At 43.1% G+C, this 27,871-nt stretch overlaps 1 protein-coding gene across 2 annotated transcripts in view; it reads left to right on the forward strand.

Moving 5' to 3' along the window:
* Positions 1-27,871, forward strand: part of COL27A1 (collagen type XXVII alpha 1 chain) — a 376,750-nt gene that overhangs the window by 270,125 nt on the left and 78,754 nt on the right. For both annotated transcript variants that reach the window (XM_061603994.1, XM_061603995.1), the window contains exons 35-39: positions 775-828; positions 2,673-2,726; positions 5,656-5,763; positions 24,746-24,799; positions 27,604-27,711. In XM_061603994.1, the coding sequence (XP_061459978.1) occupies positions 775-828; positions 2,673-2,726; positions 5,656-5,763; positions 24,746-24,799; positions 27,604-27,711 (378 nt within the window). The remainder of the gene's footprint in view (positions 1-774; positions 829-2,672; positions 2,727-5,655; positions 5,764-24,745; positions 24,800-27,603; positions 27,712-27,871) is intronic.

A 27,871-nucleotide genomic window follows, 5' to 3' on the forward strand; every position in this document is an offset into this window, starting at 1 on the left:
CACCACCCTGAGCTCCATGGAGGAAATGCCAGGATCTAAGTGTGCTAAATAAGCAAATGAATGCATCAGTTGTTTTCTTTGGGTTGGCTTTCAGTTCTTGCTTTTTGAGAGAGGAGGAAACTTCTTGATTTGCTTTCTTCATACTGGGATTATCAGGTACCAGGTTTGGATATGGAGAATAAGGCTGTCAATGGCTCCTTACCCTGTTCTATGTTCTGCCTCCATGGTCGGAGGCAGTACGCTTCTGAATACAGTACCAGTTGCTAGAAACCACAGGAGGAGAGAATTGTCTTGCGCTGGGCTTCTGCTTGAGAGGTTCTCATAGGTATCTTCTTGGCCACTGTGAAAACAGGATGCTGGACTAGATGGGCCTCTGGCCTAATCCAGCAGGGCTCTTTGTATGTTTTTGTGTTGTACCTGACGTATTCAAGCTTTTCACTTTCTTGGGGTTCCCAGGGAATACACTGTCAGGGGAAGGAGCCAGAATCAAGCACTGAGGCTATCTTTGGTTTGGCTTCATGCATCAGCTTTTCCTACTCCCATGTTGTTCAGGCTGTACCCTTGACCTATCAGGCATAGCCAAGCTCCTCCTTCACCCAGGTGTTGCCAGGCTTCACCCCTTGTTTCCTTGGCTCCTCCTCCTCAAGCCTCAAGGTCTAAAGCTCTGAGGAGCTTGCAACCGTACTTTAGTCAGTTTCCTAATTTTGTAAACCTATAACACGTTCAAAGATGCCTTCAGCATCTGCCTCCCCTCTCTTCTCTTTATGCTTTTAGGGTGATATTGGGCCACTTGGAATTCCAGGAGAGCAAGGCCTCATTGGTCAACGGGTAAGTATAAATGCCATTTTCCGGGATGCATAATATGAAAGAGGCTCCTTATAATCCAAATAAAATATGTAATGTTGGGCTGAAATGCCCTCCCATTTTGCAGCTCTGAATGCTTTGGGGACCGTACCAGCCTGCTTGTACCTTGCAATCCACTTCAAAGCCTTGCTTAGGTGACAGAATCCTTCCCTTAGTGAACTCCAAGCATGTTTTGAGCTGCTGCCAGTCAGTGGAGATGATAATGACCTAGATAGACCAATAGTCTGGCTCAGCATAAAGGCAGTTTCCTATGTTCCTGTGTCACACCACAGCAGGGGTCCACTCTTGGTTGCTGGAAGCCAAGACATGGTCCAAACTGGCATTGCTCAGCTGTCATAAGCAGAGCTTGCAGGGGAGCCAGAGGAAGGGATGCATGAATAGGATCAAGTTCCAGCAAAGGCAAAGCAAGACACCTGGAGTATGTTGCTGCTGTCCCTTCACTCCAAGTTGCTCTGTCATGGCTGGCAGTCAGGTTCTGAGACAGACAGAGTAGGATCCAGTCAGCCAAGGGAAGAAGACATAGGAAGCTGCCTTTTACTGGATCAAACCATTGGTCCATCAAGCGAGACCGGCAGTGGCTCCTCAGGGTTTCAGAAACGGGACATTCCCAGCCCTCCCAGGAGATGCCAGGGGTGGAACCTGAGACCTTCTGCTTGGAAAACAGATGCTCTACCACTGAGCCACAGCCCTTCCCAAGATGTGGATGAAGATGAACTGATGGTCAGGTTCCAGTCAGGGCTGTAGCGTGAGGTGGCTGCCTCAAACACATGATGCTGGGGGGGGGTATAGAGTGACAACAAGCCGTTGGAGGACAGAGCTGTGTGTCCTCTGCACTCCCTAAGCTAGCCTGCTGCCCTCAGATAGAGGACTGTCCCGTCATCAGGGCTGAAGTAAAAATCAACTGCTTTGCCTGCTCTTTGATTGGATTTCTTTCATAGGTTTTATAGGTTATTGTCTGGCTTTGATGGTAATACATTGTTCTTTTTTTCCTTATATGCCATGTTTTACGCTTTTAAAATTTTGCAAGTCTCTTGGAGTCAAGTGATTGATAGCACAAATACAAACAACAACAGCCAGCCGTGTTGGTGTAGAATAGATACATGGAAGCAGAGACACAATATTGTCTTTTAACTCAGGCAGCAAAATATCTTAGGCTGGCCCTGGTCCCAGGGTAAGCAGATAAGAACACCGGAGGAGAATTTTTCTATAAGGCCAGCAGGGCTTCTATTGGTTCCCCTCCTGGGCTGATTGGCTGCAGATTCATTATCATGGAGGGGGACTCTGAGCAGCAGCAAGGCTGAAGCCAGTCAGACCCTCCACCTGTAAGCTGGCACCCCATGCTGGCACAGCAAATAAGGTACCTTGTGCCTCACTGCTAGATTCCCTGATTTGAGCCTATTCAGACTGATGGGCTTCTTTAGGACTAAGGGGCCCAGATAAGTCAGGATTGTTCAGCCTAGGTGGTGGTGTTGCAATGCAGCAATGGATTAGCCAGCTTTGAAGGAGAGGCAGAATGCTAATGGTGGAAGATATAAGGTGTGCATATCTCCTGTGTCTTACAGAGCTTGGGACCCCATTCAGCTTCTGATGTTGTGTTATCAGCGCTGTTTTTGGTAAAAAAAAAAAATGACAAGTCAGTACTCATGCCTTGATAAAAGTGCTGTGTGTGCCAGTACAAAATGGTTGCCATGGGCAGCCCAAAAAGAGATGCTGGTACTCTGTACCATTGAGTACCAACACAAAAAAAGCACAGAGTGTGATTATTTCAAGCACTGACAAGTGACGATCTACTTGTGTTTCATTTATAGGGTGATCCGGGCCTTGAAGGAGAGAGTGGCCCCCTAGGGCCAGATGGGCTGAAGGTAAAATCTTAACTCTTCTGTGACTTTTCCCCAAGAAAGGGTCTGTCTAGCTGAATCTCACTTTCCCCAGATCTTCTTTCTCTTGAATGAGTCTGAAAACACTCCCTTCTTAAATATTTGGATCCTCAAGAATGTATATCTGTTGCTTTGTTTTCCAGACCAGACGCCACAATTGTAGGAGCCAAGTCCTTCTATTCCAGGAAAAAGTCACTTTAGAAAGCCTTGCCCCCAAAATTGAAAGAAAAGCCTCTTGCAGCTTATTGTGTCACTCCAGCAATATGATTTGCTGCTCTTCTCTGCTTCCATCTGTCATTGAATGTTGGAGCCAAACAGTCCTTTCTTACAAGATAATCCTTTTTTTTTCTTCATTCTCTCGCTTGTGTTTTGTGTCTCTGCAAGCTTATTGAATGGTTCCTTTCCAGCCCACAGCTAAATGATCTGGCTGCTTTTTGCTTCTCAGACGTTTCACCAAAGCCTGGCCTACTGTGCATGTAAAAGAATTAAGAGGTAGAATCCTGGAGTGGTAGAAGGGACAGTACCACTTCAGATGGCAGATAGGGGTGTACCATTTGTCAACGTCTTCTGCAAATAGAAAATTAGAATCTCATGAAAAGAGAGGGTTGTATCCAGTGAAGACATTGCACAACAACTTCCACTCGTGCAGGGGAGCTTTCTGTCCCTCTTCTCCTGCATGCCTCCCACACCTCCCCAAATGTGCTCTGGGAGTTCCCCCAACCCTCTAGAGCAAATTAGGGAGGGTATGGGAATTTAAGGGAGAGAAGAGGAGGATAGTTCCATTGCATGAGTAGAAGTCATTCAATCTGGAAATTCTATCCCTGCTGCACTAGTTCTGTACTTGCAGGAAGCTTTTACATTCTGTCACTTCACTTTGCTGCATCTATAGACCAGGCCCTACCCTTTGGCTATGAGAGGCATGATTCTGTCTTTACTGAGAGGGGAACTGATGGCATGTCCTCCTCAGATCATCAAAGTAGAGCTGACAAAAATTTGCTCTGGGAACCCTGGATGAAAACCCAAGATTTGCACGAATGTTTCAAGTTAGCAACTTAGCCCCTGCCTCTTGTAAATGGGGTTGTTAGATCAGCCTTGTATGTAAGCCCACAATAAATAGATAGATCAATAAATGTAATAGCCTGCTGAGAAGCTAGCAGCTTGTATCTTAATGTCCCGTCCCCCCCGCTCAGCATGAAAATGCGGGCTAGTAGCAGGCTAATAAAAAAGGATTACTACCAAGCAAGCTGGCAGAGAAGGGATGGATCACTCCAACCCTCTTCCATGTTCCGGATACTCTACCGTGCTGTTTGTGGAGGGGAAGTTTTTTATTTCTATAAAAAATAATAAAATAAACATTAACATAACATAACATTTCTCTGAATCTAGCACAAGAAAGTAAGTGGTTAGAGGAGGAGGGATGGAGCAATCTGTCCTTGCTTCACCAGTCCACTCACTCATCTGCATGGGATTTCTGCTCACCTGCAGCTACCAGGCAAGCTGTTGAATATAAACCTGCATTACATCTTCCAGGGACAGAAGTTGTTGCCAATACAGCAAGGGAGAGGAGAACCTCTGGCTGGGGGCCCAAATGCAGCCCACCACGCCTCTCTATCTAGTCCTCTGGACTTTCACCTCCTACTTAGTCACACCCTCCTTGAATGCTTTTCCTTGTCTGAAATGTGTCCTTGAACTCTGATCATGACTCTTATTTGCCTGGATGGAGGACAGAACCTGGGGTGTGTGTGAGTGTCTATAGAAACTAGCCTAATGTACAAAGGTAAGATGTACACTAATTGCTCCACCCATTGTGGCTCCTGGAACATTGTCCAGAAGGGAGTGCGGCCCTTGGGCTGAAAAAGATTCCCTGTCCCTGCCATTCAAGACTGGCTGAAACCCCAAGCCCCTTTTGACCAATGAAGAAAAACACAAGATTAATTAACTCCCCTGCTGGTATCTGTATTCATTTCCCCCTCTGCTCACAAGATACTGTAAATTTGTAACAGCCAAATGGGATTTGGTCATAGAGCTGTTGGGACAGCTTTTCAAAGGAGCTGCAGGATCTGGCAATGTGGTTTATTAGGAATTAACAGCCTTGTACCTGGTGTTGCTTGGGAACGCCAAGAACAAAAATCAGCAGAGTTTTGAAATCAGTGGTTAAAATCAGTGCGGTTTTGAAAGGTTCAGTCCGCCATCTTGATTCAAAATGGTGTCCAATTTTATCCAGTACTTGTAGACTGGATAGTGCTGTGCAGTGCATAGAGCAATAATCGCCACTGTAAGACTTGAGAAGCAAGTAAACAGTTGTACAGATGGGGCACAGAAGAGACTGCAGCATGCCTTCCTAGGGTATGCATGGCAGAACTGGGATATGAATGTGGGTCTCTCAATAGCAAGTCCACCCTTTCATTTACTGCCCCATACTTTTGATGGGGGGCATACGAACCTAGGAAGAGTCCTGCTGGGTCAGACCACACTTCCTATTTCCAACAAAGAGCAGTCAGATACACTTAGCAGAGCACGAAGACAACAACCTTGGCTTGTTGTTCTCCCCTGCCCTCTGCACCAAGCAACTGGTATTCAGAGGTACACTGCTTCTGAACCTGGAGCTTTCATTAACTATCATCGCTATGAATTTGTCCGCTCCCCTTTGAAAGCCAATGACCATCACCACAGCTTGCAAATTCCATAACTCAAACAGCAATCCTAGCTCCTGGCTGGCAGTGATGGGACTTGATGGAACAGTGCATCCAAAGCCACATCCAGAACCCTGGCCCTTGGGCCAAACAGGGTGGAAGGTGAGGGCCAGGAAAAAATGCCCTTTTGCTCTGCCAGCTCCCCTTGTATGCAAGATATATTTCATATTTCAGAGTGTGGGGATAAACAGAAAAACAACTCACCCATTTCACTCTTCCAGGGAGACAAAGGAGAACCAGGTCCAGAAGGAGGAAAAGGAGACAAGGGGCAGGAAGGCATAAAAGGAAAAGAAGGACCATCTGGATATCCTGGGCCCACAGGCATCCGAGTGAGTTCTCCTAATCATTTTACTCTGCTATTTAACCATGCTAGCATCTTTTTTGTGTGGACAGGGAGACTTGTTTTGTTCCTCTTCTACCCTGTCATATGGGTTTTTATCTGACTTTCAGTTTTGGTGATTTCACATACCCTCCAAGGTTCCCAATGGGATTTGATCCTCTTGTGTACTTGTGTCGCAAATGAGATGCTTCTGTAAGTCCACTCATCCAAATTGCAGCTCTGCAACACTCAGTGCCAATAACAAACTACAGGTCCCCAAATTCTATGGAGAAAGCCATGACTGTTTAAAGTGGTATGGCACCGCTTTAAATGTGTAGTGCAAATGAAATCTAAGTTAGTCATCTCCGTTATTTTCAGTGAGTCTTCTCTGAGTTTTGTTCTTGTTATGTGCCTTCAAGACGATCACGACTTATGGTGACCCTATGAATCATCGACCTCCAATAGCATCTATTATAAACCACCCTGTTCAGATTTTGTAAGTTCAGGCCTGTGGCTTCCTTTATAGAATCAATTCATCTCTTGTTTGGCCTTCCTCTTTTTCTACTCCCTTCTGTTTTTCCCAGCATTATTGTCTTTTCTAGTGAATCATGTCGTCTCATTATGCGTCCAAAGTATGATAACCTCAGTTTCATCATTTTAGCTTCTAGTGACAGTTCTGGTTTAATTTGTTCTAACACCCAATTATTTGTCTTTTTCGCAGTCCATGGTATTTGCAAAGCTCTCCTCCAACACCACATTTCAAATGAGTTGATTTTTCTCTTATCCACTTTTTTCATTGTCCAACTTTCACATCCATACATAGAGATCGGGAATACCATGGTCTGAATGATCCTGACTTTAGTGTTCAGTGACCCATCTTTGCATTTGAGGACCTTTTCTGGTTCTCTCACAGCTGCCCTCCCCAGTCCTAGCCTTCTTCTGATTTCTTGACTATTGTCTCCATTTTGGTTAATGACTGCGCCAAGGTACTAATCCTTGACAAGTTCAATGTCCTCGTTGTCAACTTTAAAGTTACATAAATCTTCTTTTGTCGTTACTTTAGTCTTCTGGACGTTCAGTTGTAGTCCTGATTTTGTGCTTTCCTCTTTAACTTTCATCAGCTTTTTAACACCATCCTGTTGGGGAGTGATATCCCTGATTCATGGAAAAAATCAAAGATTGTGGTACTTTTGAAGCCAGATAGGGACCTCCAGCAGGTAGGCTCTTATCGCCCTATTGCACTTATTAACCAAGATGCCAAAATACTGTCCTCTGTGATGGTTAAGCTCATGAACAGGTTTATAGGGCATTATATAAGCTCAGACCAAATGGGGTTCGTACCCAAATGAAATATTGCTGACCCCATTCATAGAACTTTTAATATTATACAAAAAATAATAAAAACACAAACTCTTGGTAGCCTTAGTCTCGCTGAATACCTGCAAGGCATTCAATAGAGTGGAATGGGGATTCCTCAAAATGCTATTGCAAAAAATGAATTTTGGGAATCAGTTTCTCCATCTAATTAACCAGTTATACTCAGAGATCGGCAGTGATTTATATAAATGGCATGGGATCTTCCCACATAAAACTTTGCAGAGGGACAAAGCAAGGATGCCCCTTATATCCATTGTTATTTGCTCTTGTGATTTAAACTCTTGCCATAGCAATTCAGAGTAACACAGAGATAGGAGGTGTCCCAGCTGGAGGCTGGGAGCACAAAATAAATCTTTTTGTGGATGATGTACTCCTAATGCTTACTCTTCCCCACAGGGCAATTCATGCTATTCATGACACCCTTAAAAAATTCCAAATTGCAGCTGAGCTACAAATCCGTTGTTCCAAATCAAAGATGCTCTGCTTCCACATCACTGAGCAAGACAGAGAACACCTTGCAAAGCTCTCAGGCTTTTGCTTGTGCCCAGGAGGGTTCCAATACCTGGGGGGTCATCATAACAGGATCCTGCCCAACTCCGACACTGCAATTATTGCAGAGTAACTACGGCCGTAATTGAAGACTTGGATAGACAGAAACACCTGGGAATGTCATGGCTGTGCAGAATAGCCACTGTTAAAATAGCTATCCTGCCCAAGCTTCTATTTCTCTTTCAGGTGCTCCCTATTGCAATCCCCAAGCAATAGTTTCAAAGATGGCAAAAAATTAGGGAAATTTATCACTAATGGCAAGCACAGCAGCCTAAGTTCTTTGGCAGTTTTTAGACTTAGGGAGTTATTATGACTCATTTCAGCTCAAACAACTGCTCCATATTATTTGTAATACTAAAGATATAAAATGGATAGCAATGGAGACAGAAAAATCTTCCCCGACAATTTGGGTGTTGCCCTTCTTAATAGTGTCATGTTTGAAGCTCAAAGAAATAGAAAATCCATTTCTCCAAACAACTCCCCTAGTCTGGAAACAATGGGAGAAGATTTTAGCCCCTCACTTTCTCCTCTCGCCCCTTTTCTAGACTTACCAGAATTCAGAAATACTGATAAATATGCCCAATACAAGGGGTGGGAGGAGAAAGGCTTATATAGAATATGGGACCTATTTGTGAGCGGTCAGCCTATAACGGAAGCGGTGTTGCGAGACAAACTGGGGAATCTTCTGTTTAACTGGTTCCACCTTGTCCGAGTACACTCATTAGCCTACAGACTTAACGGAAACAAAGAAGTCCACTGCTCCCTTACTGTAGACGAACATCTTTGCTCCCACCAGATCTTGACCCGGAAGATATGACAGCACTCCTTTATCGAGCATTAATTGATGCTATCATGGGAGATGCCAATGGTTTGGGAATGAAGTGGGAAGATGAACTTGGGACAGAGGTAGATAACCAGCAATGGTCAGCTAAGATCGAAGAGGCAACTCTTAAAAGTATTCCTACAGTGGCATTGCACCCCCTTAAAACTTTCATATCAGCTCAACCCTCTTACCGCTCTGCTGGAGAGGCTGTGACACAGTAGGTTCATTCTACCATGTGTGGTGGGATTGCGCACCAATCAAAAGATTCTGGTCAATGGTATTTAGCACAATCTCTGACATCACTGGTCGGTTAATGATTCCTACACCAACATTTGCCCTATTGTCTCTTACTGACCATTTTGACTAGCCAGTAATCCATAAGAGCCTAGTGGTTCTGCTCTTGGCAGCCTCTTGCATGGAAATTATTTTCAGTGGAAAAAAGCTGAGAATCTCACCATGAAACGGTGGTTGGATAGAGTATGGGACATAGCTCCCTCTGAAAAATTAATGCACCATAGCCGTGCTATCAGCGACCAGTCATGCAGAGATAAATTTGACGACACACGGCACCCCTTTTTGGCATATGTCAGTAGAACTTTGCCTACTTTCTTCCCACTCACTCTTTCTGTCTCTTTGTGGTGCAGTTATGTATTCAAGTCTGAGAACTAGATTTCTGTGACTATGAAGTAATGCGAGACAAAGGAGACATCATTCATCACTAACTGTAATTGCTCAGGAGAGTAAAATATAAATCTCCTAATATTTTGTACCTAGGTAATCGTACTCTGTGACCTTGCTTCTGTTTGCTCATTTTTATTTTAAAAAATTAATAAAAATATTTTTTAAAAACAAGGAAGTACACCAGTAGTGCTTACTGAAATGTCAAAAATCCAGAGGAGAGGTTGGCTGAGTAGGATCTTTAATTATGACCTTCCCAATTATTATCAGAAGCCATAATTATGCAAAACTGTCAAATGCAGATTAGCTTAGTTTGCACAAATTGCAAAATTTAGCTTTTTGGGGGGGGAGCAGGGTTTGCATTAATCTGGTGCAGGATTTTCTTCTGCTTCTTTAAAGTTGTTATTAATGTGGTGCGGAGTATATCCATAACCTTGATAATAGCTTTATAGTATCTTAATTTGGTGAGCAGGAAGGGGTCATACCAGGCACATGATTGCCCATCTTGCAGCAGAGGCTGCTCTCCTGTCTTGTAGACTCTACAAAAAGGGGGAAAAAACCCAAACCTTTTAGTCATTTGACAAGCAGCAATATAAGCAATTACTGCTTTAAGACACTCATGTAAGCAGTATCAAGTTATATAGCTGCAATCAGTAGGCTAGACTGGATTCTATGGCTGCCCTCTGTTAAATTGCGCAGAGGAATTGCAACCCTTTTTTTAAAGCAAAATGAAGTGCATGATGGAGCCAATACATTTTTGCCTGCTTGTCATCACTTTCCTCTGTAATTCTTTCTTGCGGTGTTACAGTGCTGTCTCAAGTACTGGCTTACTCAGGGCTCATAATAACTGGTGGGGATGGGGATGGCTTTCAGTCTTAAAAATAATGTTTGTAAACTCAGCTGCCTGCCTCTGCTTCATACCGCCTACAGACCTTCCCTCCCCTTTTCTCCATCCATCCTATGCCCTCCACCTGCTTCCCCACTCCAGCTTTGTCAAGCACTGCAGTTTTCCTTGTGTGCTGTTTTTGCACAGGGCAGCTGTCTAATAGCAGGGTCTTGTTTGTTTTTTCTGAAGACGTTTGAAGGTTGCTTTTCCAATGAAGAACATTCCTGCTGGATGAGGCCAGAGGCCCATGCAGTATCCTGTTCTCACAGGGGCAACAGCACTCTCTCCACTTACGACCCCCAGTAGCTGCTGTTCAACTATTTAAAGCAGTGCACAGACATCATGACTAGTAGCCACTGATAGCCTTCTCCTCCAAGTTGGTTGACATCACTGCCTGTTGTAAGAGTGAATTCCATAGTATAACTATGTGCTGTGTGAAGAAGTTTTTCCTTTTGTCTGTCCTGAATTTTCCAGCATTCAGCTTCATTGGATGCCCCCATATTCTTGTATTATGAGAAGGGGAGATAAAACTTTTTTATCTGTTTCCTTCACACCATGTATAATATTACACATCTCTATCATGTCGGTCTTTACTTGCCTTTTTTTCTAAACTAAAAATGCCCAAATGTTGTTACCTTTCCTCATAGGGGAGTCGGTGCTCCGTCCCTTGAACATTTTGGTTGCCCTTTTCTGCACCTTTCCAGCTCTACAACATCCTTTTTTGAGGTCAGGTGACCAGAACAGAACACAGTATTCCAAGTGCAGTTGGACCATAGATTTGTATAATGGCATTATGATGCTGGCAGTTTTCTTTCCCAAGGGCTCAAGTTTTGACTGAACATCAGGAAAAACTTCCTAACTATTAGAGCGTTATGCCAGTGGAACCAATTACCTAGGAAAGTGTTGGGCTCTCCAGCACTGGAGGCAGCTGGACAGCCACCTGTCGGATATGTTTTAAGTTGGATTCCTGCATTGAGCAGGGGGTTGGACTTGATGGCCTTATAGGTCCCTTCTAACTCTATGGTTCTATGATGGGACCTGTAGTCCAGCAACCTCCAGAGTGCCATTGGTTCTCCACCCTAGTGTAGACAGTACTGAGCTGGATGAACAAATGGTCTGACTCAATCTAAGGCAGCTTCCTAGATCTAGCCTCACATCAAAGCCATTCTGCGCCCTAAAATGTGCTTTTATTTTTATTTATATTTGAGGTGTCTTATTTCTGAAGGTGCAGAGAATCTGGAGCCAGAAACTGTAGCTGAGCAACAGAGTATCTGCTTTGCATGCAGAAGGTCCCAGGTTCAATGCATGACATTTCCAGGTAGGGCTGGGAATGCCCCCCGTCTGAAATCCTGGAGGGCCACTGCTAGTCGGTGTTGGCATTAGACAGCACTGAGCTGTATGGACCAATGCTCTAAGTCAGCATAAAGCAGCTTCCTATGTTCAGGGCTGCCGAGAGCAGATTTGGGCCCTGGTGAAAAAAATGTTTCAGCCCCCCCCCCCAGCAAGGATGGACCAGCTAAACATCTTTACACTTTAATCTTTTATATCATTATTATTTTCTTTGAAATTCACCGATTTTACAGTGGATGTCAAAAACAATAGACAAATAATGACACTACCGAGAAAGACAAAAACATATGCGACATAGTTGGGCCCCGGGCCCCCTTCTGGACCACCTGGCCCCAGTAATTTATATCAGCTCCCCCCCACTCTCATCGGCCCTGCCTATCTTCCCATGTGGCACAACCGTGGCTCCTTCTCTTGTCCTTGAAGTAGCTCTATTGTTACTGCAATTCTCTTTGACAAAAATAGCAAACTAACATTTGGTCACTCCAAGGAGAAGACACAGAAGAGGTGGTGGTGGTTGGCCCAGCTGAAGTATGGGAGAGAGATAAGCACGCAGGAAGAGGCAATCAGGATTTGATGCATAGGGTTGTATCCAATCCTACTCAGAGTTAGACCCATTGAAATTGATGACCATGACTAAGTTAGAACCATTGATTTAAATGGTTCTACTCTGTGTGGGACTTAGTTGAATATAATCCATTGGTTTTACATGTATCATTGCTCGGGAGGGGGAGAAATTCAGTTCAGTTTCCATTTAAAGGCAAATCTACTAAATTTCCACTTTCTGAAACAATTGAACTGAAACGCAGCCACTGTTCACTTCTCTGAATTTTGCAGTGCAGTTATCCAGCCAAGAAATTTGTACAAAAATGCACACACTAGGTAAAGATTGTATATGTGTGCATTTAATAGTGAAAACAGAATAGAAAATGCATTTTGTTAGGGGAAGTTGTTTGGAAAAAATATGTATATTAGACAAAATTGCATTAAAATGTGTATGAGAAATTCACAGTAAAATGCTGATGCATTTTCACAACTGATGTGGAAATGTGGAGAACTGAAGACTGGAAATATGAGTAACTGGGAGAAACTGAAATTGACATATTTGCCCATCCCTAATGCTTACAGGGGGGAGTGTGAAGGCCAAGCACATCCCACATACACTCCTGTTCACACTTAGGTGTGTCTGCATCCTAACTACAGCCCATGTTAGCATACTGTCAAAATCACTGCCTCTCATTCAGCCATCCTCCTGTGGCTAATATGAACCAAAGGTTCCATTATATCTGTCAGCACCTTGCCAGCTAGTGAGTGCAACAGACCATGAGCTAATTTTAACCCATGTAGATGTTCCTCTGGTAGATGTTCCTCTGGTAGATGTTCCTCTATAAAATCTCCCTCTCTCCCCACTGCTGCAAGGGACCAATCATTTCACTTTCCTCCTTCATCATGCAACCAGTGAGCCAGAAGCAGCAGAAGGAGTCAGGCCAACTGGCAAAAGCCCGACTGATTGCTCTCTGTTGCTGAATGCCGTGGCTTTTCATAGTATGCTGTCCTTTGTGTATGCTGTGAATACAAAACAGCAGGCATCTTATAATTCTGGGAAAGTAATTGCAGATCCTTCCTCTAGGAAACACACCTTAACGCGGTGAGGGGGTTTGAGAGTGTCGAAGAAGCTGAGAGCAATGCCTTCAGGAGTCTAGACCAAGAGGCTAGAGTCTTAGCAGAGTCACCCAAGGTAGAATGATCAAAGCTGAGACACCAGACTAAGATGCATCCAAACTCAGGGGAAGGCAATGGTAAACCACCTCTGAATGTCTCTTACCACGAACACCCTATGAACAGAGTATCCAAAATGCAACATGAGATAGTGCTGGAAGATGAGACCCCCAGGGCAGAAGGCACTCACCGAGTTACTGGGGAAGAACAAAGGGCAAGTACAAGTAGCGCTGTGACTAATGACATAGCTGGGCCAAAACCAAAAGGAAGCCCAGAGGCTGATGCGCACAGATGCGAAAGGAGAGTCCAGAATTGTACGATGCACACAATAGGAACATGGACTGTGAGAAGCATGAACCAGGGAAAGTTAGAAATTGTCAAACAAGAAATGGAATGTATCAACTACAATACTTGGTGTGAGTGAATTAAAATGGATGAGAATAGGAGGCAACTACAAAATATTTTATGCAGGAAATGATAAATTAAGAAGAAATGGGGTTGCTTTATTAGTGAGAAGCGATGTAGCAAAAGCAATTAGGAGCTATAATGCAAGGTCTGAGCGAGTGTTATCAATGAGATTTAATAGGAAACCTACTAATATAACCATCATGCAAGTCTGTGCTCCAACGGCAAATGCAGAAGAAGAGGAATTTGAGAGATTTTGTGCAGAAGTACAGGAAGAAATTGATCACACACCAAAGCAAGATGTGCTGATAATCATGGAGGTTTGGAATGCAAAAGTATGGAACAGAGAAGAACTAGAAATTGTGGGAAAATAGGGCTTAGGTGATAGAAATGAAGCAGGAGAGAGAATTACTGAATTCTGTAAAGCCAATAATTTGTTTCTTGCAACCACATTTTCTGAGCAACCGAAAAGAAGACTGTACACGTGGACATCACCAGATGGTCAATATAGGAATAAAATTGATGATATAATTGGTAGCAGAAGATGGAGAAGTTCCATACCTTCTGTGAAAACAAGACCAGGAGCAGACTGCGGTACAGATCATGAACTGGTAATAGTGAAAATCAGAGTAAAGCTAAAGAACACAGGAATCATAATACCAAAATACAATTTAAATAACATCCCAGAAGAATATAAAGATCAAATAAGGAACAGCTTTGAGGCTTTAAACTTAGCTAAGAGAGAACCAGAAGAACTATGGATTGAAGTCAGGGAAGAATGCAAAAACACAACACCTCTAGTTAAAAAGAAAGACCTCAATGGATGACTGATGATACTCTTAAAATGGTTAAAGAGAGAAGGAAGGCAAAAGCAAAAGGAGATAGAAACACAGTCAGAACCCTAAATGAAATAATATGGTGACTAGTACGTAGGGACAAAGAGAACTATTACAATAGTTATTGTATACAAACAGAAGAGGACAACAAAAAAGGTAGAACAAGAGCTCTGCTCCAAAAGATTGGAGAAATTAAAGGGAAATTTAAACCAAGAGTAGGGATATTGAATTATTATTTATTATTTATTTAGTATATTTGTATGCTGCTTTCATCACCAGGTGACATCAAAGTGGCTTCCATAACAAGAACAAAACAATATAATAAAAACAATTCAGAACATAATAATAATAATGATGATAAAGTACAACAGGATCAATAAATAACACCACAAAATATCACAAAACAGGCTGAAATCTCAATCTAGTCTGCAAACGAGAGAGAGAAAGAGAGAGATACAGTAAAGTCCCATCATTGTATAACATTGAATAATCAACAGGGGAGCACACTGTCTGACTGAAGAACTCTGTAAAAGAGATGCAAGAATGCAGAGTCATTCACGGAGGAACCGTATGATGAAGAATCAGAAATTTTAGAATGTGAGGTGAAAGCTGCTCTTAAAATACTTGGAAGAAACATATCACCAGGAACAGCTGGCATACCAATAGATTTGCTACAAGTTACTGAGACTGAATCTGTCCAAATTTTAACACAAATTTCTCAACAAATATGAAAAACTAAACAATGGCCCACAGACTGGAAGTGTTCAGTATACATCCCAATTCCAAAGAAAGGGAATTCCAGGGAATGCAGTAATTATTGAACTGCAAACCTTTCATAGCAACATAGGAAGCTGCCTTATACATATATATCAGGATGGAGAACCTCCCCCAGCCCTTCTGGGGGCCACATGCCAATGGTGAGTGGGGCCAGAGGCGAGAATTGGCGTAGCAATGAATGCAAATTCTACCTTTCTACAGTAGACTAGGTTTTCAGGGGTACAAAAGTGTCATTTTTGGTACCTGCCAAAAGGTGAGCAGAGAGGGGGCCATGCAGGCCTCCCATTGGGAGGGCCTTTTAAAGATTAGGTACTACAACCAAGAAGGCTCTGTCCCATGTGGCTACATGACATACCTCTGACAATGGAGGATCATACTACCAGAGCTCCTAATGTTCACCTCAGTGCACAGGCTGGCTCATATGGGAGTAGAAAGTGCTTGCCTCCCTATAACCTCAGATCAGGAGTTTTAGTTAGCCCATATAGGATAAAAGCAGGTGTTGTCAGTGTTCCATTGGAATGAGATCTTTCCAGGAAATGACTCTTCTGTGCAAGTCATGGGATGACATTTTCAGAAAACGCCAGTGAATAATTTCAATGCTGCCAAAAAAATCTTCTGATAGGAGCAGGGAGACCAAAATCCCCCTCATTTCACTTGGACTAGGAACCCTGTACATCAGGGATGTGGTGGGAGTGAGAGGCTTGTAGTTCTCTAGTTAGCCGGCATCATCTCTGACCATTGACCCTGCTGGCTGGGAAAAATTGGAGTCCAGCAACATCTGGAGGTCCCCGGTCCCCAACCCTGCTTAATGTGATCAGTTATTTGGTGATCCCTGAACTGTAGCTTTGGAGCATTTTTGGAAGATTGATCATCAAAAGGAGTCCATGACAGCAAAAATTAGCATGAAGCATTATCGCCACGGCAACTGACTCCCCCTTGCCACCTTCCAGTCCTTCTCTAGCAGTGCCTCAGTTTCTTTAAACGTTCAGCTGTCATCTTTGATCTTATGAAGATTTTGTCTTGTTGACAGCATTGATCTCATTTTTGGTTTGCTTACATCAGTACTTGTGACTCAGCCCACGCAGTCCATCGTGGTCTGCTGATTGCAACCTAATCCTCCTCCCCTCAATTAGCATCCTGCAACAATTTATGGAGTTCCTCCAAGGCATTCTGCTGGACAGATCAGAAAACAAAAAATTGGGACTATGAAAGATCTCACTCCCATAAGCAATGGAAGAAGAAAATGGGCTTTGATGCTTCCTTTGTTGTGAATGGGCTGGTCTTTTCACTCCTGAGATCTCAATCCAGGAAGGGGGGGGGAAAGCTGTTCCCAGCTGGTATTTATTTTTGCATTAATAGGAGCTGAAACAAGCCAGAATATGAAATGAATTCCTGTTCTCTCTCTTGATTCAGACTTGAAGGACTTTCTTTCTCCCCCACACTTCAGAGTTACTCAAGATGCCTTTCTTGGAATAAATCACCTGGAGTTAAGGTAGAGAAGGTAGCATGGCTCAGTGGGTAGAGCATGCAGGAGATCCCAGATTCAATCCCCGGCATCTCCAGGGCAGGCGCAGAGAGACTCCTGCCTGAAACATTGGTACATGTTGCAGTCAGTATGGACAATTCTGTGCTTGATGGTTCAAACTGTTTGTATAAGGCAGCTTCCTATGTTCTACCCTCTCTTGCATGGAGAGGAGTTGCTTGCCTCTTTAAAGAAGGTGCTGATCATACCCCTGTTAAAGAAATCCTTCTCTCCTTCTATGCTGATCTAAGACAGCCTTTCCCAACTAGTGGGGCACCAGATGTTGTTGGACCACAACTCCCATCAGCCTCAGCCAGCATTGCCAATGGTCAGGAAAGATGGGAATTGCGGTCCAACGACACCTGGTGGCCCACTAGTTGGAAAAGGCTGATCTAAGAACTGAAGGAATAACCCTGATGGATCATGATGTGGCATCATATTTTCACAGCAACTAACCAGATACCTCTGGGAAGGAGGACGTGATGGCATTAGCCTTCTCCTGCTTTTGTTCCCCAGCAACTGGCATCCAGGGGCAAGCTGCCTCTTGTCCTGTTGGTAGCACATAGCCATGACTAGTAGCCATTAATAGCCTTTTCCTGCTTCATGAATTTGTCTAATCCCCTTTTAAACTGTCCAAATTGGTGTCTACCACCACATCTTGTGGCAGTGAATTCCACAGTTTAACTATGTGCTGTATGAAGAAGTCCTTTCTTTTGTTTGTCCTGAGTCTATTAACATTCAGCTTCATTGGATGACTCAATTGGGTTCTAGCATTTTGAGAGAAGGAGCAGTTTTTCTCCCTCTCTCAGAATACTAGAACACGGTGGGGTTATCCAGTGGAGCTGAACATTGGGAGATTTCAGGGCAGACAAAAGGAAGGACCCTCGACTTTTTCTGCACAGTGCATAATTTATTGCACCTCTATCATGTTGCCCTCTCTCACTTTCCCCTAACTTATAAAAGCTCAAACCTTTTGACACAGGGGAACTGCTCCAGCCCCCTTGTTGGGTTGGTCGCCCTTTTCTGTACCTTTCTCAGCTTTACGGTATCCTTTCTGAAACATGTATACTCCTTCCTGCTCAGAAAGATCCAGTAATCAGTCTGGATGGATGAAAGCTTCTTCACTAATAAAGCTTTCCAATGGTTCACTGCACTGGGAAGCCACACACAGTTCCCCACAGCTCCTGATACAGGGGAACATCATTATAATGAACATGGCATCAGGGAAAATGGCACTGGGCGCTACCTGCAAGCAGGGAAGGAAAGAGACTCAGCTGACCCTATACCACAATGCAAAGTGATAAATGTGATGTTTCTTCAGTGTGCTGTGAAGTTTAAGAGGACTATGCAGTCTTTAGGGATAGGTGAATCTGTCCATTTCAGTTTCTCATTTTTCATATCTTGAATTCGGTTCTCCACATTTCAATGTCCATTTGCAAATTTGTTTAAAACAAGAGAAAGAAGTCCTCATAGATATTCATCAGCGTCTTTGTGCAAATTTCTCCTAATATACATATTTTCAAATGCAGTTTTACCTAATATGCACATTTTTACAAAGCAATGTTCTCTAATATAATGCATTTTTGTATGTTGTTTTCATTAACATATGCATTTTATGTATGTTGCTTGGCTGGAGAACTGTATTGCCAAACTCGGAGAAGTGCAAATTTCAAAGGATGACTGCGTTTCAGTTCACATGTTGTTTTGGGAAGTGTGATTTAGGTACAGTAGGGCCCCGCTTATACGGCGGGTTCCATTCTGAACCCCCGCCGTAAAGCAGAAATCGCTGTAAAGCGGAACCCCATTGATTTTAATGGGGCGCGTTGTGCGAAAATGACGCAAAAATGATGCAAAATGCCACAAAAGTGGCTTTAAAAGAGGGGAGGAAAGCCGCCGCATTAGCGGAGCGCCGGTAAGCAGGGCCCTACTGTAGATTTGCCTTTAAAAGTGAACTGAAACAAATTTCTACCTCATGCATAGCAGTCATAGCCACATGGACCCTCCCTCTTTTCAGCTGATTTTTTGTTTCTTATGCTTGTTCATAAGTTCTCCCCCCCCCGAAAAGAAAACAACCCACCACTGCTTAGGGCAGGGAAAGATTGCATGTGAAATGTGTTTCTGATAAACCTGAAACATTTATGTCTTCAAGTGGCCAGCTGTAATAATCCCGCTAATTAGCTGGATCCTTTCAGACTTTGTGGACAAAGGCTCCTCTTGATCAGTTTTTATTAAGCAGAAGGTCTCATACAAAAAGCTGTGAAACAGTAGGAAGTGACTGGGTGTTGGGGTCCTCCCCATATAGGTTTATGTGAACCAGCTGCAATGCAAAGCCATATAGGTGAGGTTACGAGGACAGCTCCAGTCTGTTTCTTTTTTTGCTGGGGCTATATAATCAGCCTTTGGTACAACATCTGTGCATCCTGGTTTTTTGTGGTGAGGGGCGTTGTATTCCAACATACTCTGGTTTTTCTAATTTATTATATTTGTAAATGCATCTTGATTTGCTTCCTGGAATATTCCAAAGTCACCAAGTTATTGTAAAAAGCTGTCAAGAATAGCTGGATTCTACAACCTGCAATTAATTACACAAGTACAGAAAGCAAACTTAAATATGTTTGCAATCATAATAATCTTTTATTTCTGAATTGCGTTAAGAATATAAGGGTATACAAAGAGCTATGCTGCATCAGGCCAAAGCCCATCTATTCCAACATCTGTTCCTCAATGGCTAACCAGATGCCTCTGGGAAGCCCACAAGCAGGTCATGAGCACAACAGCACTCCCCTTACTTGTGATTCCTAGAAACTAGTATGTGACCTTCGGAGGGTTGGCCAATCTTCAATACAACCCTCAGGCTGAACAAAAGTTAATCTGTCCTGCTCTAGACAGTAAAGAAGAGGCAGTGTGTAGTAGTGATTAGAGGGCTGGGCTGTGACATGGGAGACCAGGGTTAGAAAACCCTTCAGCCATGAAGTCCACTGGGCATTTCATTATCTCTCATTATTTTGCATATATGCCACCTTGAGCTCCTTGGGTGGGATATAAATGTACTCATGAATAATGATGATGATGGCTTCCCAGTCCTCGGGTGACTTCACCCACCCAGGTGGGTCACTGGCTCACCTCAACAGGAACAGCTATAAAAGCTCTGTGATCTGTCTGGGACCTAGCTTGGCTAACCATCTTTATCGGCTCTTCAGTTGTTCTCTGGTTTTCACCTCCAGGCTCTGACTTCTGGCGTTGACCCCTATTCTTCACTCTTCCTTCCTGACTCACTCTCACTTGACAGATATCTACACCTTAGTTCCAACATGGCCCAAAGCAACAGTACTTTCTTCATTGAATTGATAATATAGTCTCCTGTGGTTTTATGCTATTGGTGGGTTAAATGGGGTGATTTAGGAAAGGGATGTTGCTCTTGAGAATAATCTGATTTGAAGAGGAAGCCTGGAACCGAATTTATTTTCTCAACCGGAACAATGACCTGAAGTACACACTGAGATTGTATACAAGGCTTTTCAAAGAATAAGTCTTATCAAAGTGGTTTTAAAGCCACAGTGTTCCCTTTTCTTGGCCAGCTGATTTGAATCTAACAAAAATGAACTTTGCAAGTGAATGAGAGTGCCCATCACAGTAGGTTTTTTGCTGATGACAAAAAAAGGTCAAAAGCATTTATGGTTACATTATATCCCACCTATCTTCTAAGATACTCAGGTTGGTGTAACATAGTTTTCCTCCTCCCCATTTTATCCTCACAACAACCCTGTGAGGTAGGCTAGGCTGAGAGACAGTGGGTGGTATGCAGTGCTTGTCCTACTCAGAATAGACCCATTGACATTCATGGACACAACTAAGACTTAAGTTGAATACAATCCATTGACTGGCCCAAGTTCACATGTTACACTTAATGGCTGAGTGGGGATTTGAACCCTGGTCTCCCAGGTCCTAGTCTGACATTCTAACCACTGCACCACACTTGGTAATCAGATCCCAAGAGCTGGTGAAAACGGCTAGCCTCTATTTTTCTACATGCACTGTTTCTCCTCCTGCCCTCCCTTAAGGAAGAAATTCCAAACTGTCAGAAAGGTTAGCAAGCTCTATTGTGGGGCATTAACCCAGTCAGAAGAGGTTGAAAATTTACCTTAATGTTTTCCATATATCAGCTGTGGAGGCATATTATTTGTCTTTTGTAAGCTGCTTAGGGGTCCTTTGTTCTACTAAGCAGTGTATAAATTTTGCTAAACAATAAACAAAGTCACTTTTTGCTCCTAACATCCAGTAAGAGTATAAGAGTGACAGGGAAGTATGCTTATGAAATTCTCCCCATCCAAATTTCTCTTTGGATTTTAAGAGGTTAAAATGATCTGTTCTTATTTATTTGCTGCATTTATGTCCCCTACGGATGGAAAGATCTGTCAATTTTAGTTCTCTCAGTATCTTGCTTTTCTAATCTTAAATTCAGTTCTCAACATTTCTGGAGCAATTTGCCATTTTTTAAAAAAATCTCATGAAAATTCTTCAGTATTTTAGTGTGAATTTTTCCTAATGCATTTTTCTATGCAGTTTTGACTAATGTACACATTTTTGCAGGCAATTTATCTTAATAGAATACATTTTTGTATGTTATTCATTTCATTTATTTAAATTGCAGGGCCATAGGCCAACACAAGGTTAGAAAATATAACATATACAACAGACTTACCAAGTTAAAATTTATATTTGAATTTATAGGATTCTATAAAGCAATTTAAAGCATCTTGAATCAACGAATATCTGTGCTGGTTATACAGCATCTAAATTTTAGATTCTGAAACAGGCTTGAGCATCAACTATTATTGATATTCAGAATAAAATTAGCTCATAGTTTCAAAGCTGCTAACACAAACAGGGATACCTTATGAGTCACCTCCAAATTTGAGTCGGACATTAAGGAAATTACTTTCCCCGCTTCTGTAAGATCTTCAAAATCATCTAAAAGCTTCTTAAGGAACTTAGTTCTGGGGTCCTGATAAATTGTGCAATGAAGCAAAATATGTAGGATATCCTCCTGCTTGTTGTGTATGTTATTTTCAATATATATTAATTTTGTGCACACTTTCCCCTAATATATGCATTTTATAAATGTTACTTGGTGGGAGAACTGCATCACAAATTTCAAATAAGTGTGACTTTTGAAGGATGGCCGTGTTTGGGTCCTCATATTGTTTCGGAAAGTGCAAATTTGATAAATTTAGATGATAACAATCAAATTCCTCACCCATTCCTAATGTCACCTTTCTGCCAAAGTATCCAAGGCATTTTACAGGTTATATGTTTTGTTTGAAATAGCTTACAATGCAAGACAGCACTCTTTTCTGGTGACCTAATTTAGCAGAAGGAGAAGCTTTGTAGTCGTTACTCTTATAAGATAATTAGGAGTCAGAAACCGTTACCAACCTACTGCAGGCCACCAGATACCCTCCAGTAGATCCCAGTCTATGTTTTGCTCCTCCCTGATTTAAAAGAGATGATGCTAAAGGGAAAGGAATGGGGAGGAAAGAGGAACATAAATAAATTCAGGTGCCAACTCTTTCATACTGTTTATGCACCAGTTATAAAGTTATAACCACCAGGTGAAATGACTGCTGATGGAGCAGTTCTGGGAGAGGAGGAGCCAGATGGGAGATGGTCCCAGCCAGGCTGATGGAAGGTGCCTTGCTGCCTCACTTCTCCCCCTGAAACAGTCAGGTGAAATGGCTGCTAAGGGAGGAGCCAGACCAATAGAGGACCATAAGGAATGTGCTGTTCCCCAGTTTTGATTCCCAGACTTAGTAGAGATCACTGTACAAGTACAAAATTCTCAAGATTTTCATCAACAGGCATTATACTAAGTTCTGATTTCATCGTTTTAACTGACTTTTAGCTTTATTTTATTGAGTTACTTATATGCTGCGTAGAGACATTTTTAATTAAGTGGTAAATAAAGTGTTGAAATAAGAACTCCTGTTTTGGTAGAAATGAAAGTCCTAATTAGACAAGTCTTTGGATGGTATTTTGCTAACTGTTGTTGCAATTATCAAGTCCCAATTATATCAGTGAGAATTAATCCTCTCCCTTCTCATATTTTTTCTACTTTTGCCCATTGTGCCCCCCATCCCACATCTTACCCTTTCTTGTCTATACGCTTTGTAAGCTGTCTGGAACTGTAGAGGGTTTTCTGTTCTACACAGGAGAAATCTAAAGCTCTACAGTATTCTGTTCGGAATGAAAATAAATTATGTCTGTATATGCACTTGAGCCTATGGGGCCCCTGCAGATGACCTGTTTATTAAGTGTTCATCTGATGTGCTTGCACACAACATATGTGGTGGTTAGAATACGCCCAGCCTTTACTGTGCATTTGTTCTGCCTGATTTGTTTTCAAGGAAGTTGTACAACAATTATTATTCATCCTGCATTCATCCTGATTTATTTACAGGGTGTATATATGTCTTCCCATTAGTTTCTCATTCATCCCACACTTTTCAGTGCATTTTCCCCATCACTTTCCAAACAGCAAAAAGTCCAATTCTTTGACAAAAAAAATCCAAACAAAGTAGATTTGTTGCGCTAGGGCAACAGAGCCCTTTAATCCACTCTCATTGTTCAAACCTAAAGTCCCAGTATGTACTTGAATCCCTCCCACAAAATAGCAACAGTCTGAAGGCATCCTAAATGTGGGTTTCCTCAGTATCAATTTTGCTCTGATCTAGAGTCAAAGCATTCAGAGAAAGAGTTGATGTTAATATGGGACAACAGAGTGGTAGAAAAAAGCTTGATGAAAACTCAAATTCCTTGTTGCCAAAATGTTGTGCAAGCTCATTCTTTCATCTGTTCTCCAACAGCTGTTCAATTCTGTCCCACCAATTCCTTGGCCCACTGCCCCTGGGCTGTAGAGACTCATCCCCTTGGCTTTTGTGTTCCAAGTGATGAAATAGAGATGAGTCATCGCACATCCCTGGGAAAATACCTAATAGCTTCCCCCCTTTTCCCTTTCCCCCCCTTTGCTTCATGCCATCCATGCACAGGTGCGTCCAGTACAAGAAATTACCAGTTCTCTGCACCAATTATGTCATTATCCTGCCAATTAAGGAACATGTGCAATCCAGCCCCTCCAGGTTTCACTATAAAATAAAGGAAGCAAGGAAACAATTTATTAACAACCCCCCCCCCCGAAACAGAAGCTGACTATTAAGGAGAAATTCATCACTTGATCCGCTGCCACTCTGAACAGGAAGTAAAAACAAGCTGCGAGGAGGAAACTTTTAGTTAAAGACACAGTAATACTTAAAAGCCTCAATAGTGGTTTGTTGCAATTGCACTCTATTGTAAAACAAAAGTTACAAAACGTGGGAGGACAACATTTAAAAAGTGTGAATTTGGTGACAACATTGTATGGATTCTCTGTAAAAGATGAGTGAACAAACTATAGCAATTTCAGAGTAGAAGCACCAGATGCAGAAGAGGACAGGACAGAAGAAGGAATCTAGGCTCTCTTCTCAGCCCAAGAGTGCTGTGACTGGGAATGGAATGGGGTTAATTTTTTTTCAGATATCAATATTTTGCCTTTGAGGGATCTTGCGATCAATAAACCCTAGAATAAAAGATCCAACTAGCTATCCAAAACAGGGTTGTTTTTTAAAAAATCAAATAAGAAAGCTACACTTAAAGGCATAGCAGTAGCAATGCTGGGCACCGCAGATAAGATACCCTTGGTATCTATTTGAGAGGAATTACTGATTTTGTAAAAGGAACCCACAAGCAACTTGTGACGCAAGACATGTGAAAGAATCACAAATGGAGAGAGTGCTGTTGTGCTCATGTCCTGCTTGTGGGCTTTCCAGAGACATCCGGCTGGCCAACATGAGGACAGGATGCCTTTGGCCAGATTCAGCAGCCAGGATCTTCTTATGTTCTTAGTAAGAGCAGTAGAGGGTCATGGGAAAAGGGGGCCAGCAGAAACAAGCCCATCTACTGAGACTCTGATCTACTTCAGGAGGTGTTGAATAATAATAATGGGATTCTCTCTCTCTTTCTCTAACTGTCTTCTTCCAGGGACCAGAAGGAAAACCAGGCCGGCAAGGGGAAAAGGGGAAAACTGGGCTAAAGGTACAAATGCGTCTGTTCTTCTTATTCCTATTGATCTCTCATGTTTGCTTCCATTTTTGACCTAGTTTATTTGTTTATTTATGTATTACATTTCTACCCCTCCCTTCCTCCCAGAAGGAGCCCAGGGTGGTAAACAAAGAAAACACTAAAACATCTTAAAACAACTCAAAAACAAAAAATCTAAACAAAACATCTTAAAAACATCTTCTAAAAAAATATTTACAAACATCTTAAAAATCAGTTCCAAAACAGACACAGACTGGGATAAGGTCTCTACTTAAAAGGCTTGTTGAAAGAGGAAGGTCTTCAGTAGGCACCAAAAAGATAACAGAGATGGCGCCTGTCTATTATTTAAGGGAAGGAAATTCCAAAGGTGCCACCTTTGTTCCAAAGGTACAACTAGTGTTGTAGTGCCACAACATTAAAGGTCTGCTTCCTACGTTGTGCAGAAGGAACCTCCTGATAAGATGGTATCTGCAGGAGGCCCACACCTGCAGAGCACAGTGATTGACTGGGTATATAAGGGGAAAGATAGTCCCAAGCTGCATAAGGCTTTGTACACCAAAACCAGAACCTTGGAACTTAGCCCAGCAACTAATGGGCAGCCAGTGCTATTTTTTCAGAAGCTGAAGCTGGTAAAAGGTATTCCTAACCACTGAGGTCACCTGGGCCTCTAGTGACAAAGATGGATCCAGGAGCACCCCCAGACTATGATCCTGCTCTTTCAGAGGGAGTACGACTCCATCCAAAGTAGGCAATTGACCAATTATCCTCACTCAGGAACCAACAACCCACAAAGCCTCCATCTTGCTAGGATTCAGTCAGCCCTCATCCAGTGAACCACCAAGTCCAGTCACTAGTCCAGGGTTTGCATGGACTCTCCTGATTGAGATATTACAGAGAAATGGAGCTGGGTATCACCAGCGTATTGCTGACACTTCCACTCATATATCCTGATGACCGCTCCCAACAGTTTCATATGGATGTTAAACAGCATTGGGGACAGGATGGTACTCTGCATCACCCCACAGCACAAGTGCTAGGGGGGCAAAAGACAATCACCCAACCTTATTCTTTGAAACTGACCCCAGAGATAGGATTGAACCACTGTAAAACTGCCTCCACTACCCATCTCACCACGTCGGCTCCGAAGGATACCATGGTCAATGATATCAAAAGCCATTGAGAGATCAAGTAAGAATAACAGGGTTGCATTCCCCCTGTCTTTCTCCCAGTAAAGGTCATCCATTAGAGCGACCAAGGCCAATTCAGTCTCATAACCAGGCCTCAGCCTAGATTGGAACGGGTCAAGATAATCTGTTTCATCCAAGAGTACCTGAAGTTGCTGCACCACAACCCTCTCAATCACCTTCCTTAAAAGAGGGTATTTACGACTGGGTGGTGTCACAAACCAATGGGTCCAGGGTGGGATTTTTCAGGGGGGCTGGGACCACTGCCTCCTGCAAAGGAGGGACCACACCCTGGATCCATTTGATCATACCTGCTCAGCAAGCTTTAATAAGCTAAGAAGGGCAAGGGCATCGCTGCAAGCACCTTGTCCATTAGACAGCATCAGCTGAAACTGATCCCCCCAAGTTGTAGCAGATGTAACACTGAGCACATCACTGGGGACTACAGTAGAGGTGGATGGGGTGTCAAGATTGCTATGAAGGCAAGCAACTTTATCCTTGAAGTGCCTTGCTGACAATTCACAGTGGGCTTCCAAAGTGTCTAGTATGCAATTTCCTGGAGTTGATGTTATGAACAATATGAAGAAGCTCCACTGGACAGTTACTGGAGGATTTTCTTCACCATCCTCACCGCCATACAGTAGGAATGGTTATGTTGTTTTACTAGTGCCTGATCACCCTCACACCATGTCCTTTGCCACTTGCGCTCTAGCCATTGTCCGGCCTGTTTCATTGCCCATAGTTCACTGGTGTACCAAGGTGCAAAACAGGCTCCACAATGCCAGAGGCTCTGTAGCCTGACTCATCTCGTTGTTCCACAGGGTGACAAAGGTTTCTACAGGGTCGCTTACTCTATCTAGTAGAAATTCTCCCAGGGCATCCAGGAATCCAGTGGATCCCATTAGTCTCTGGGGTTGGAACATCTTAATCCTTCCACCCCCTGCAGGGAAGGATCGGAGCCATAAGTCAAAACTTCACCAGGGAGTGGTTCTCAGTTCTCACTGAGATGATAACCCTTATCACTTCAGGTAGTAGCAGGGGGGTTAACCTGATGGTTCCATGAGGAAACATTCCCTGAACATAGAAAAAGACTGTAGATCAATAGCAGAATAGCTGTGTTTTCATGCAGACGGTCCCAGGTTCAATACCTGGCATCTGCAGGTAGGGCTGGGACTGTCCCCTGCCTAAAACCCTGGAAAGCTGCTGCCAGTCGGTGTAGATCATGTTGATCTAGATCAAGGATAGGGAACCTGTGGCCCTCTAGATGCTGTTAGACTCCAGGTCCCATCATCTCTCACCACTGCCCATGCTGGCTGGAGCTGATGGGAGCTGGAATTGAACCACAGGCTCTCTGTCCCTGATCCAGATGGACCAATAGTCTGGCTCAGTATGATGCACCTTCCTATATTCCTAAAACTGGCATGAGAAGGATTTTTGGCAAGCCTCCTTCTTAACATACCAGTTGTTTTTTTAATGTGCAAGAATTGCTCTGGTTTTGTTTTGCTTGGATGAGTGTTCTGAGTTGTGAGTCCCTGCCTGTATTCTGGAGCAGTAAGCCCAGAGCATGAGAACTGGGTCTTGCTTTCTGTCACTGACATTTATGCTTGTCTTCAGGGCAGCAAAGGTCATCAAGGGCAACTTGGAGAGACCGGCCCGCCAGGGAAGATGGGTTCCAAGGGGACTCAAGGCCCAAAAGGATCCAGAGGTACCCTGGGATCTATGGTGAGAACAGAGTGTCAGCTCATTGAATGTAACTCTGGTGCAGTTTTCCACTACTACATCAGGGGGGAAATGGGTGGGAGGGCTTATAGGGCAAGAGCAGCAATGGGGAGGTTGGGAATATGGTGGACAGGTGGAAAAGACAATAGGGCTCCTTCACCTT

The sequence above is a fragment of the Rhineura floridana genome, chromosome 20 (genome assembly GCF_030035675.1).
Source record: "Rhineura floridana isolate rRhiFlo1 chromosome 20, rRhiFlo1.hap2, whole genome shotgun sequence".
In the NCBI taxonomy this organism is placed as follows: Eukaryota; Metazoa; Chordata; class Lepidosauria; order Squamata; family Rhineuridae; genus Rhineura; species Rhineura floridana.